The sequence below is a fragment of the Alosa alosa genome, chromosome 1 (assembly GCF_017589495.1).
Source record: "Alosa alosa isolate M-15738 ecotype Scorff River chromosome 1, AALO_Geno_1.1, whole genome shotgun sequence".
Lineage (NCBI taxonomy): Eukaryota > Metazoa > Chordata > Actinopteri > Clupeiformes > Clupeidae > Alosa > Alosa alosa.
The window spans coordinates 5,773,924-5,788,923 of record NC_063189.1 but is presented as its reverse complement, the minus strand read 5'-3'; the positions used below and the strand labels follow the sequence as shown (position 1 = coordinate 5,788,923).

The window sequence follows — 15,000 nt, the reverse complement described above, 5'->3', positions numbered from 1 at the left end:
GAATAGCCTAAAATAAATCGGACATAGCCTAGGCCTAATAAATTAAAATCACCATTTTAACAAACTTGTTGAATTGAATGTCATATTACTGTACCTTGCACATAAAGGCTACACATTTCCACAGCACCAGAATCCGACCGAATGCCTTCCTCAACCCCCTCCATAAATGGCCTTCCACTATTATTTGCGATGGCCAACTCCTCTGCTACTGTAAAACACTCTGGTGCCTTTCCTCCTACAGTAGTGTTCAAAGACACCTTTTTCTTGTTCGCTGTAAAACAGAGGCCAAGTAAAGGCTATAAGCATACTAGTCCTACATGTTTTCATAATTAAGAAATATTAATGCAAGCTATAACTATATAAACCTACTATTCTGAATAATGTTTTTGTGTTTCATTTTCACCTGCTGCCATGTGCGTTTGGCAATGGTGTTGCATCTGAAATGTTCACATGATTAGGCATACACTAAATCAGTCAATGGGGGCTACTTAAACATTCAATTATCCTTATTACTGTAATATATATGCCCACTTCTGAATTATGTTGCATCTGTAAGCCTTTCTTTGAACTCAAAATAGGCAATTTAATTATTTCAACTCATTTCAGACATTCCGCAAGCTATTAATCCTCCGTAACACATTTGAAGAACATGTGGAAATAAAACTTTACTTTTAGGCATTTAGGCTACCCGATCTGCAATACGTTGCCAACAGCCTTGTCTTGCTTTGTTTGCTGCCGATGTATATTTGATTTTTGTCGTAGAGTGAGTTTTAATTCCTCGTAACTTGTCACAATAATTGTGCATTCCTCGTCCGTAAAATAAGGTGATCGCGTCATCATTGAAAGTGGTGACTTGTGCTGCAACCTGCCCCTTTTATGTGAACGCGCACAAACTCCAATTAGGTTAACCCCGGTTCAACAAATCAACTTCTTAATCAGCGTCGTAGTACCGATTAACACCACTTATGATAACCAGGTTTTGTCAACCCCGGTTTAACAAAGTAACCCTGGGTTATATCTGTGTAGGTTAAGCTCCCTTCGTAGTACAGGCCCCAGGAGTTGCACAAGCACACACACTCAAAATACACACAGCAACAGTGAACTGCCATACACAGACCATAACACAACACCCCTCACAAATCAGTCTTACCACACAACCCCAGACCCATTACAACATGTTTACATGCATTTAACACAAGTTACACAACTTCAGGTTGTTTAGTTGAAAACCAGACGTTAACTACAAAGGCTTTACTTCCAGTTTTTACACTTAAATGTAAGGAAAAACTGTCAGGTATTCCAGTCAGTAAAACAAAATGTATCATTGGATTCTCAAATCTCATCATCAGATGTATTACACAGTAACTGCGTTAGGCTGTAAATGCAATAGACTGCTTCTGTGTAAGACTCTATCACAGGCCCTTTCCATCAGAACTGCCATGCGACTCAGAGCTCCCTTTGAGTCATAGCTGACCAGGCCTGCAGCTCATCACTGGGAGCAGTTACCGTGGAGATGGGACCGGCTCTTCTGGTCAGGCTCTACAGCAGAACCCTCTCCGCTGACGCACTCGTTCAACACTTAGTCACCCTGATCGGAAAAGGAGCAATCCAGGCAGTCCAAGGAGGAAGAGGAAAGAGTAGATTAGAAAGCCTTTATTATAATGGCTACATTGATTAGAAAGCCTTTATTATAATGGCTACATTAATTAAAAAGCCAACTTGTTTCGACCAACAACCTTGTCTTCAGGGGTTTACATTCAGCTATTTACAATCACCATCCTGACTCTCCTGCTGGTGACCGCCAAGAGGGGATATGTGTGCGCGCGTTAAAGAGGCGGAGTGTGTGCGTTAAAGAGGCGAAGGTCTGCTCCAGAGATGGCTGCTGAGAGTCGAGGCACGTTTCAGCCTCTGATTCTCCTGCAGAGTGGAGCTAAATCAATTTGTGAGGTGGAAGTTATCTGGGCTTAAAGAGGCTCTCTGTTGAGCTTTTGCCTCCTCTTGAGCTGTGCTCATACACTGACTAGAGCAGCAAGCACACAGAGAATATACCCTTCGCTGAGCCATGACAAGCACCCAGAGAATATATCTTCCGCTGAGCCATGACAAGAACACAGAGAATATACCTTCCGCTGAGAATATACCTTCCGCTGAGAATATACCTTCCGCTGAGAATATACCTTCCGCTGAGCCATGACAAGCACCCAGCCTCATCTGCAGCTCATAAACAAGCACAAAGGCACGTCATCCACACACACACGCATGGGCTTAGAACACTGTCTCATGCACACACACAAGAATGGGCTACACTGTCTCATCCACACACACACGCATGGGCTTAGAACACTGTCTCCACACACACACGCATGGGCTTAGAACATTGTCTCATGCACACACACAAGCATGGGCTACACTGTCTCATCCACACACACAAGCATGGGCTTAGAACACTGTCAACATCCACACACACGCATGGGCTTAGAACACTATCAACAGGCTCTGTTTAACCAGCACTCTACATTTAGCACTCTACGGTACAAGAGAGTGGGGAAGGTTTAATGCCTTGTGTTAGAACACAAATGATATTGCACACACGCACGCACACACACACACACACACACACACACACACACACAATGGCCCTTACAGCAGGATGTCTGTGCAGGGAGTTTGGGTGTCAGTCATATCAGACTCAGCTGCTGTAGCCCTGAGATGTATCCGATAACAGCTGCTGCTCTGGGTGTGTAGGCTGTTTAGTTATGTGATGTATAAAAAATCCCATGTGTGGTGGTTTATTTCTGTGTGTGTGTGCGTGTGCGTGGGTGTGGGTGTGTGTGTGTGTGTGGGTGTGGGTGGGTGTGGGTGTGGATGCTGTTTAGTTATGTGATGTATGGTAGTTATGAACAAACACATACACGTATATAAAAAGTAGGAGCCCTTTGAGCCCATGTGTGGTGGTTTATTTCAAACTGAATTCACGTCTTGTTATGTGGGCTTGGTGCAGGGACAGACTGAAATAGCTCTTTTAGTAAACTGTTAGCATGCTGCGAGGGTGCCGCCATGCTCAGCTTATTTTTATAGAGAGGCCTACTTTGGGTCCTGAACACAAACATTTTGTCCTCATGCTGAAAATGCTGAAATGTTCTCAAGAGGTGGATCTTTAAAAGCCCCCAAAGAATGCTATCGCACACACACACACACACACACACACACTTTCTTTAAAAAGGGGTCTTTAAAATACCCCAAAGAATATCTTTAAGCTTCCATCTGTAGTAATTTACTTCCCCATCAGCTCTTGCCATCGAGATACTGTCACCATGTTAGTTATTCATTTGTTTGTTTATCTTTTAAATGTATTAGTACATCCTGTGTTTTGATTCATATTTGGTTACAGCGGTCGTAGCCTGAAGACCGTCTAGCCCCCGTGTCCCGCAGAGAGTGGCGGCTCTGTCGTACCGGTCCGTTGTGTGAGCAGAGTGGACATCATCTAACATAATCTCACTGCCCATGTTCAATTATTATTATTATTGGAGTGATCAGCTTGAGTGGAGGAGAACTCAGAGGGCATATCTTTGTGGTGTTTTTATTATGTTCGAAGTATTCATTCTTATTTGGTGTTTCTGTGTGCCTTGTGTGTCTCTTAAAGAGCAACTTGCAAGTTAATTGTATAACGTAATTTATACAGAATCCTGCATTCATGTATTAAGCATTGTATTCTAAGAGTTATCTGGTCCTTTAATCGACATTTGCTGTGTTCTAAGAGTTATCTGGTCCTTTAGTCGACATTTGCTGTGTTCTAAGAGTTATCTGGTCCTTTAGTCGACATTTGCTGTGTTCTAAGAGTTATCTGGTCCTTTAGTCGACATTTGCTGTGTGCTCTCTGCATAGTGCCCGTAGCCTCTGCTGCTGGGAGGAGGTTTAGTGGTGGCAAGGACACACAGACACAAGCACCTTATTTACGCAAGAAGGGTCCGGCTGAAGGACACCAGCAATCAAATCAAAATTTAAATTGCATCATGCAAGACGAGACATCCTGCAGGTGTGAATGTGTGTGTGTCTGCGCCTACATTAAAATTGGTTAATTGGGCTCGGGGCGTTGGCAAGGTTGCATGTGTTGTGCCTATGACATAGTAAAAACCTTGTGGGTAAGGACACATGCAAGATTACATATTTCCTCAGAATAGATCTGTACGGTATGTGTGTGTGTGTGTGTGTGTGTGTGTGTGTGTGTGTGTGTGTGTGTGGTGTGATTCTCCTGCGTTGTGTTGTGCTGTTCCTGTGGCATTCCCAAATAAACAGGCTTATGTTGAGGAGGCGCTCTGGGCTTCATTTACTAATGCGTGCCGCCAGTAAAGCAATTTCACCCTCACACAGATTAGGCCTAAGAGTGGGAGCAGGGGAGCAGTCACACTAATGATATCATGAAATGTTCAACTTGTGCTGTTCTCTGGCCAAGTCCCCTCCAGCACCACACATGCACACACACACACACACACACACACACACACACACACACACACATCAACAACACCCCGCACCCTTCTGTATCTCTCCTTTTGGTTTCATCTTCATCCAGGATTTGTGGTTAAGTGTGTTACTTTGCATTTGACAAGTCAGGGCTGTTAATTCCATAGCAGAGCACGGCTCAAGGCTATTCTCTTGTATCTTTTCATCATCTCGGCTGCTCAGAAATTCAAGCCGAGAAAGACCCTCGTATTTCCCACCCTCGTATTTTCCACCCCTTTCTCTCGGCTCCTGTTTTGCATCATAAGCCTCCTTCTCTTTCGCCATCATCCTGTCTTCCTCCTTTCTCTTTCTTCTCCATCATCCTGTCTTCTTCTCTTTCTTCTGTATTATTCTGTCTTCTTCTATTTCTTCTCCATCATCCTGTCTTCTTCTCTTTCTTCATTGTCTCGTCTCCTTTGTTCTCGTACTACTTGTGTTAGATGGATTTGGGCACACTTTCTGAAGCACAGCGTTTTTTAAGAAAGAGCTATGTTTCCTCTTTATTACTGTCTTTTGTCTCTCTCTCTCTTTTTTCTTTCTTTCTTTCTTTGTCTTTCTTTCTTTCTTTCTGTCGTTCTCTCCATTTCTCTGTCTCTCTGATGTCTTGTCATCGCTGCATTTGGCGGTTCCCCATCCCTGACCCTGCCCTCTAAGGCTTTTATTAGCAAGAGAGTGCCAGGGGCTCGAGGAGAGTGGTGTGTGTGTGTGTGTGTGTGTGTGTGTGTGTGTGTCTGGCTGTGAGTGTGTGTGTGTGAGTTTGTGTCTGGCTGTGAGTGTGTGTGTGTGTCTGGCTGTGAGTGTGTGTGTGTGAGTGTGTGTGTGTGTCTGGCTGTGAGTGTGTGTGTGTGTGTGTGTGTATGTGAGGAGCGTTTCCTCTCTGGTCTCCATTCACATTTCTGTCACATAATGATTTTCCAGCAGGTTCAGGACCCCTGAATGAGAGAGACATAACGAGGAGCCGTCATTACTGCAAATTATCCTCTCCGCCTCAAATTGCCACCCCCAACCCACCCCAGACACACACACACATACACACACACACACACACACACACACACACACACACACACACACACACACACACAAGTGTGCCTGGCCCCGACCTTTTTGAGTGTGAGTGGCAGCCACCTCTCTGACTGCAATGGGTGGTAGAGGTGCGCTCCTCTCTGAACTGCCGAAAATGTGTGTCTGTGTGTGTGTGTGTGTGTGTGTGTGTGTGTGTGTGTGTGTGTGTGTGCGACTGTGCGTGTGTGTGTGTGTGTGTGTGTATGTGTGTGTGTGTGTGTGTGTGTGTGTGTGTATGTGGACTATGCCGTCTTAAGCATGTAAACTCCCTCTCATTAAATCTGTATATAAATGCAGCTACTGTATTATATATATGTTCCTTATATCATGACCCATGCGGGTGCTCTCATTGAGTGTCCCAGTGACGCCACTTCCATTTGCTTCCATGGGACCTATCTTTCAAAAAATTTGAACGCCAGTCTATGGCGAAAAAGAAATTATTTTCTGGTCCCGGTTGACTTGTGCTTTGAATTACCCATATGATGTTTGTCAATTTTAAAGACAATTTCTCTTGTAAAGACATTTGCAGTTTGTTTCGTAACTATTGAATCACAACATTGTGAAAGATCGTAATTCCAACGACTACAAACCCATCAGTCGTGCTAGTGATGTTAGCTCATTCACAGCCACTAGATTATACAAGCATACCAGCAACAGGTCTTAATTGGGCTTTCCTTGCCTATGAAAATACCACGACTCAGAGGATTAAACACATCAGGTAAGTTGTATTCGTCCATAGACTGTACATTAGATACTGTTAAGTGACATAGCAGGCAGCAAGATGCAACCGTTAACTAGCATAACAGCTAATCTTATCGTTGAATTACGTTGGTGACGTACATCGTTCGAGACAAGATGTAGTCCACTGAGTTGATTCGCACAAAACCAACATAACTTTTGAAGTCTATCGAACAACAGTACTTTCTTGACGTGAAAAATTATCTATATTCACACACATCATATGTGAAATTCGTGGCCCAATTCAAACTGGACCAATAATTGTTATCTCTCCATTAACTCCCGTTCATAATTTTTTGAAATATAGGTCCCTTGTAGCGGAAGTAAAATGGAAGTCACTGGGACACTCTATTGGCATTACTTTTGAAATGCTGCTATTCAGTAGCCTAGAAATCTAGACGCACCCTAGCGGCGGCAAATTAATTTGCTCAGCCTGTACGTCTAGTATCAAACCATAGGGATTTCTATTGGCTGACGCCCGTGGGCGTCATCCAATCACTGGCGCTCTATTTTGTTAGAGTCTTAAAGGCGGGCTTAACAGTCCTGCGACGGTGAACAACAAGGAAAGGTGGCTAAGCGGTTGTTTGAATCGGTGTTGGCGTTAACTTTGGAGGTTGGACTTGTGCTTTTCTTTGTTTGAATCGAAGAGGATGTGTTGGCGTCAACTGCATGCCTAGGCAGTTTGAAAGACAATTCTCTGCCTGCCCCTTGGATTAAGCGAGGTGAATGGTTCGATTCCAGACTATACATTTCAATGATATAGGATGGCCCACCAGGCTAGATATTCAGCACAATATCAGTGTTTCTTGATGACAGGACAGGAGGTGCGTAAACGACATTTATGTTTAGCCTCCACTACAGCTCTGCCCACGTCAGCCGAGCGGTCATCATCCTCACTGGAGTCTGGTGATTATCCAGACACAGGTGTGTGTATGTGTGTGTGTGTGTGTGTGTCTGTGTGTGTGTGAGTGTACTGTGGGCTGATTATCCAGACACAGGTGTGTGTGTGTGTGTGTGTGTGTGTGTGTGTGTGTGTGTGTGTGTGTGTGTACTGTGGGCTGATTATCCAGACACAGGTGTGTGTGTGTGTGTGTGTGTGTGTGTGTGTGTGTGTGTGTGTGTGTGTGTGTGTACTGTGGGCTGATTATCCAGACACAGGGTGTGTGTGTGTGTGTGTGTGTGTGTGTGTGTGTGTCTGTGTGTGTGTGTGTGTGTGTGTGTATGTCTGTACTGTGGGCTGATTATCCAGACACATGTGGTGCCCATCTCTTCTCTCTCTGCTGCTTGGCTGCCCAGAGCCTCCATTAGTTTTCATCTGAGCCATTTAGCTGCTGGTGTTTCACCCCCTGCATCTGAACATGCCAATGACATGACTCTACTGAGAGCTAACGGCGCTACTGCAGCGCTACTGAACAGCTAACGCTAGTAGAGTTGCAGCGCTACTGAGAGCTAACAGCGCTACTGCAGTGCTACTGAGAGCTAACACTAGTAGAGTTCACCTACTGAAAGCTGTCTCCCTAGTGCTCTTCAATGTCTTCTTCTCTTCACCATTAAAGTGTCTCCTAGTCTCTTCCTGTCTCTTCCTGCCTCCTAGTCTGTAAGTGAGGTTTGGTATGTGAATGTGAAGCTTCCTTAACCTGAAGAGCTTGTGTTTGACATGAATGTGTTGGGTTAAGGGTTGTCCTAGCCGTTTAGTCTGGTTATTATTCCTGAACGATGAAGAGTGTAGAGGGCTTTTAATAATGCACACACACACACACACTCCCATTTCCTCTCCATCAGTCATGCCCACATGCACGCACCTCCCCAACCATTTACCGTCATGCCCACAATCACAGCTGCACTCTTTCCCTCCTTCGCCACACACACACACACACACACACACACACACACACACACACACACACACACACACACATGCACACACACACACACACACACATACACACGCACACACACACACACACACACACACACACACACACACACACACACACAGACACACTCTAATGCACAGATTCCAACGACTGCTTTTTCTCACCTTGGCCTTTTGGTTGTAAGGCTCCTATAACACACACACACACACACAGATTCTGTACTCTGTCATCTCCTTCATAAGGCACCTATAACACACACACACTCACAGATTCTGTACTCTGTCATCTCCTTCATAAGGCACCTATAACACACACACACACAGATTCTGTACTCTGTCATCTCCTTCATAAGGCACCTATAACACACACACACTCACAGATTCTGTACTCTGTCATCTCCTTCATAAGGCACCTATAACACACACACACTCACAGATTCTGTACTCTGTCATCTCCTTCATAAGGCACCTATAACACACACACACACACACCCACAGATTCTGTACTCTGTCATCTCCTTCATAAAGGCACCTATAACACACACACACTCACAGATTCTGTACTCTGTCATCTCCTTCATAAGGCACCTATAACACACACACACACACTCACAGATTCTGTACTCTGTCATCTCCTTCATAAGGCACCTATAACACACACACACTCACAGATTCTGTACTCTGTCATCTCCTTCATAAGGCACCTATAACACACACACACTCACAGATTCTGTACTCTGTCATCTCCTTCACAAGGCACCTATAACACACACACACACACAGATTCTGTACTCTGTCATCTCCTTCACAAGGCACCTATAACACACACACACTCACAGATTCTGTACTCTGTCATCTCCTTTATAAGGCACCTATACACACACACACACACACACACACAGATTCTGTACTCTGTCATCTCCTTCATAACTGCATCACCTCTTTGTGTTTCCTGGGAGACGTCATGTCTTGTCCAATCAGCTGTGGGCAGCACTTGTGTTATTATTGTTAATTCATTAGTTATAATAAATTCAGCAGTCTGGCTGGCATGCTGCTCACTCATGTCTGTAAGTGGAGGTGAAGGTGGCCCAGATTGGACTAATAATAACCCTGTTGGGATGGCAGCTAACACAAGCTGTACTTTGTCAAGGGAGAGAGAGATAGAGAGAGAGATTAAGACAGAGAGGGAGAGAATTTTTTATTTATCATTTTATGAGAGAATGATGTTTTGTTATCTTTCTTTACACACTACTACATACATGTATGCTTTGGCAATACAAATTGTATTTTTTTGTCATGCAAATAAAGTTCAATTGAATTGAATTGAAAATTGATAGAGAGAGAGTCACCCCAGATATGTGTGTGTGAGTGTGTGTGTAGTCAGACACCCCAGAGATGTGTGTATCCAGCGGAGTGTGTAAAGACTAATGTCATCCTGCTCCCCCTGTTCTGCTCTGTCAGAGGGACACAGATTAGTGCTGCTGGGCTTTGAAGTCAGAGAGGCGATTTGCTGCTTATCAACAAGCCTGCGACTCCTGCCTGCCTCCACACACACACCAAACACCTGACACACAACAGCAAATAGAATGTACGGCACATGGTTGATTACGCCAGCTGTACCCATTCCTCTGGGGTATTTGCAGTGTCGCTCCAGATGCTGCCATTCTTATTAGCTGGAAAAAGATGGCGTTTAAGGAAAAAGATGGCGTTTAAGGAGGGGGACATGGCAGAGCTGAGGCGAGTACAGGGGAAACTCAAGATTAAGCTGAAAGAGGCTAAGGAAGACTACAGAAGGAAGATGGAACAGAAGCTGCCAGATAACAACATGAAGGAGGTGTGGGACTGTATGAAATCTATCACTGGCCTTAAGAAGAGCAGCAGCTCTGTGGAGGGAGACCTGGACAGGGCGAACCAGCTGAACCACTTTTACAACAGGTTCGATTGCCCATCCCCCACCCCACCTCATTACCAGTGCAACACTCACCCCGACCATCACTGGATAGTGCACCCCTCCCCCACATGGCGACCACGAACAACGAGGTGACAACGACCTCAGTCAACAGCCATCAGACACACAGACCCCAGATGCCAAGGCTACTCAAGGCCTGTGCTGCTGAACTGGGGGAGCCACTGAAGCACATCTTCAACTGGAGTCTACGCCTCTGGGACAAGTTCCAACACTGTGGAAGACATCATGTCTCACCCCCGTTCCCAAGAAACCACACCCCAGCGAGCTTAATGACTTCAGGCCTGTCGCTCTAACATTACATGTGATGAAAACAATGGGGGCTGGTCTTGGGTATGCTCAGACCCCAGGTGCGCCATGCACTAGACCGCTACAGTTTGCATACCAGGAGAAAGTGGGCGTGGGCGATGCCATCACTTATCTTCTACACAGGACACATTCTCACCTAGACAAGGGGAAAAGTGCTGTGAGAATCATGTTCTTTGATTTCTCAAGTGCTTTTAACACCCATCAACCCCTCAGACTGGGAGACAAGCTCTTGCAGATGGGTGTAGATGCTCACCTGGTAACCTGGATTACAGATTACCTGACAGCAGGCGACCACAGTTCGTCAGACTGAGTCATGCCACATGCAGAAGTTTTCTGATGATGCTGCAATTGTGGGGTGTATCAGGGAGGGCGAGCAAGAGGAGGGAGTACAGGAGCCTGGTGGAGGACTTTGTGCAGTGGTGCAAACTCAATCACCTTCAACTCAGCACTTCAAAGACCAAGGAGATGGTGGTGGATTTCCCGGAGTCTAAGCCCGGCTCTGCTACCAGTCCACATTGATGGGGTCAATGTCAAGGTGGTAAGCACCTACAAGTATCTGGGTCTCCACCTGGACATAAACTGTACTGGTCAGCCAACACTGATGCACTCTACAAGAAAGGACAGAGCAGGCTGTACTTCCTGAGGAGGCTGCGGTCCTTCAATGTGTGCAGCAAGCTCCTCAGGATGTTCTATCAGTCTGTTGTGGCCAGCGCCCTCTTCTATGCAGTGGTATGCTGGGGAGGAAGCACAAAGAAGAAGGATGCTGGGCGACTTGACAGGCTGGTAAGGAAGGCTGGCTCTGTAGTGGGAGCTGAACTGGAGTGCATCACTTCAATATCTGACAAAAGGACCCTAAACAAACTGATAAACATCTTGGACAATGAATGTCATCCGCTCTACAGCACTATCAAAAACCAAAAGAGCTTGATCAGCTGGAGACTTCGCTCACTGCCATGCACAACTGAAAGGCTGAGGAAGTCATTTGTTCCTAGGGCCATTGAACTGTTCAATGTCTCACTAAAGGGAAGAGGAGAGATAGACTTCTCTGCTTAGTCTGTCTGCCTCTCCACCCTCTCCATGTCCATGTTTTTTGAGTACTGACTGCCCACTACTGCTTACTACTGTTTTACTATTGTACACAGCCTAATGTGTTCACTACTGTTTTACTGCTACACTGTTTTTCATGCTATATTAGCACACATGATCAATGGCTGCGGTCAGGCTTCTGATACAATACTGAATGAATGAATGGCTATAACCCTATTACCTCAACCTGTTCTTGCACTGAAATAGTTTTTTATTTTACCTTGTCTACATTATACTTTACTCTCCTATTTGTCTATATTATTTATGCTGGTCTCTAGACCTTACTCTTGCACTGTTGGACTACTGTTGGACTTTTTGCACCTTCACCATGACACTCACTCTCTTGAGCACCTTGCCAGGTACACATAACTAAGGACTATGGTTGGACTACTGTTTGCACCTTCACCATGACACTCCTCCCTTTAGCACCTCACCAGTCCCGGCCCTGTCACTACAAAGCGTCTTATGCTTGATCACCCTCAAGCACATTGGACTTTCTTAATTTAACTTATATAGTGTATTTAGTTTTGTTAGTTTTCTTATCTGTCTTGTACAGTGGAGTTTAGTTATATGTTTATACTTATACTTATGTTTACCATTTCTGCTGTAAGTGCATGTTGTGTGTTATGTCTGTATGCTACTGAGACCCTTGAATTTCCCCCTGAGGATCAATAAAGTATCTATCTATCTATCTATCTATCCATCTATCTATCTGATAGCAATCAGATTGACCTTTATGACATCACATGACTTGTGTGTGTGTTAGGTTTCCCCAAAGCTCTCTCTCTGTCTTTCTCTCCTTTTTCTCTCTCTCTTTCTCTGTCTCTCTCTCTGTCTCTCTCTCTCTCTTATCCTCTTTTTCTCTCTCTTTCATTATAGTCAGGAATGCAGCAGGGATGATGACATGTCTGAACTCAACTCAGTTGAAATGTGAAGTTTGTGTTGTGATGTTTGTGTTGTGAAGTTTGTGTTGTGATGTTTGTGTTGTGATTGTGTTGTGAAGTTTGTCCCTCTGCTGCTCTGAAAGGGAGCATGGTCACTATAATCCCTGTAAGCTAAGAAGCAAGCCTGCTAACTCGTGTGTGAATGGTGAACACTTCCTCTTGTGGTGATGAATTAATCTAGTCCAGACCACCGTCTGTAACAGACATATCGACCAGCCCAGATGTGAACAAACTGGCTCCCCAAACCCATCACTTGAAACGCTGTTTCCATGTCTCTCTCCTTCTTCTGCTGTCTCTTTTTTATTCTCTCTCTCTCTCTCTCCCCCTTCTCTCTCTCTCTGTCTCTCTTCTCTCCTCCTCTCGGCAGACTCTGCCTTCATGATGGTGAACACATCGGGGCGTTTTGGGGGCCAGAAGGCTTTGCTGCTCTCTCCGCAGCTGAAGGAGAACGACACCCACTGCGTGCTCTTCCAGTACTACGTGTCGGGTCGTGAGGGCAGCAGCCCCGGCCACCTGAACGTCTACGTGAAGGAGAACAGCAGCCCACTGGGCATGCCTGTGTGGAACACCTCTGGACCGCCCTCACACAGCTGGACACAGGTGGAGCTGGCCATCAGCATCTACTGGCCCAACTTCTACCAGGTAACACACACATTATTATACACACACACACACACACACACACACACATATACATATACATATACATATATATATATATATATATAGAACGGTTCATGTATTCGTATTGAACCGAAACGGTACGGGCGTCACATTTCGGTGCATGAATTTACATGGAGAATACACGGTATAAAAATACATAAAACTCGTGTGCGGATTCATTAATGTAGGCCTAATGCGGAATTACTGTTAAATACGAGAGTTACGAGAGTTCTTTAGCGACACCTAACGCTAATCTGTAGCCTCGCCTTAGCTCTGAAGCTCTGATTGTCGCCTATGTTATTTTTTTGTCAGGTCGTCGGTCAAGTCAGTCAGTCAGAGATAGCAGCACTAAGCAAGTGGTGGCGACCCACAAGAGTTCGGACCCGCTGGTCTCATTAAGATCGCAAGTTTGAGAACTTCAGTTGCAGTAGTACAGGCTAAAGAGTTGTGGATAAGACAAAACTGTGTGTTGGCGTTGTTCAGCAGTTGTTGGGTAACGTTATGTGAGTGAAAATATATCGAACATGCTACACATATTTGACGCTATCACCCAGATGATGTAGGCTACCAATCACTGAAATGAGAGAGAAAAAAACTTCCCCTGCGCTTCACAAGCCTTTGGATACACATACAAATAGGGCCAAAAACCTATGGCTTAAAAATGATTTCAGAATGACAGAAAGCTATGTAAATCGCAAGGTAATTACCTTTATGTTAGGGTAACTTGTAGCTTCTCACATGAGGAGCTGGCAGTGTTAAGTGCATAGACAGTAAAAGAAAGTGTCAACGCTAACCAGACTAATAAACAAATCATGCTATGGTGAGTTAAAGGGGTGGTTCAGGATTTTGGACATAAGACCTTATTTCCAAGTAAGCAAGTGTGATATTTATCAGTGGAGACCGTTTTAGCACGTTTCATCCAGTCCTTCTAATTGCAGAGTTCGCGAGGGTGCTAGGGCTAGCGCAAGTCAACGGTATGTGCTAGCCTGCCACTAAAGACAGTCTTACCCACTCCAAAGTACACCTGAGGCAAATTCCAGACAATCGATGTAAATGTCTGTGTTGATAGAATAGTGTAAGAAATACAACTACCCTTGCATCGCAAGGTAATAGTTATACTTTGGTCCCTAAAGTTGTTAGTAGTCATTTTGCAACTCAGCTGTGGACTGATATTACCAAGGCTACTACTAGGTATCCCCATTGGAGTGCGCTTTACTGTTTACTTTTCGGCGCAATACTACTAACCGGAGCAAGTTACTAATTCAGCCGCTGCTAAGAAACTAGTCCCTCAAAATGTAATGTGATCGTTGAAATGCAAGGATAGAATAACGTTAGAAATAACACTGTCAATACAGACATTTACATCGATAGTCTGGCGTTATAATTTATTTGCCTCGGGTGTACTTTGGAGTGGGTAAGACTGTCTTTAGTGGCAGGCTAGCACATCCCGTTGACTTGGCGCTTAGCCTAGCACCTGCGAACTCTGCAATTAGAAGGACTGGATGAAACGTGCTGAAAACGGTCTCCACTGATAAATATCACACTTGCTTACTTGGAAATAAGGTCTTATGTCCAAAATTAAGATCTTGGTAGTGTATAGGTCTAATTGAGTGCCTGTCATGTTCGTGAGGGAACCCTTGCAATTGTAACACAGTTAAAAGGCTGCTGTGTGGATGCAATTCATAACGTTTTCTACATAGTTAAAATAAAGGTTATACTTCTCCTTGAGACAAGCACTTTTGAATTTTGGAAAACACTTTTCCATTTACATCGGGATTTTGCAAACATTCAGTGTCAGAGTCAATAAAATAAAATGAGCCCTTCAGCGAAATTGACAAGCAGGTGTAAGT

General features: G+C 44.6%; 1 protein-coding gene across 1 annotated transcript in view; it reads left to right on the top strand.

Moving 5' to 3' along the window:
- The window catches only part of LOC125299147 (receptor-type tyrosine-protein phosphatase mu-like), a 171,775-nt gene that overhangs the window by 39,054 nt on the left and 117,721 nt on the right, over positions 1-15,000 (top strand). Inside the window, 1 exon segment of the mRNA XM_048250301.1 lies at positions 12,855-13,129. Coding sequence (XP_048106258.1) covers positions 12,855-13,129 — 275 coding nt within the window.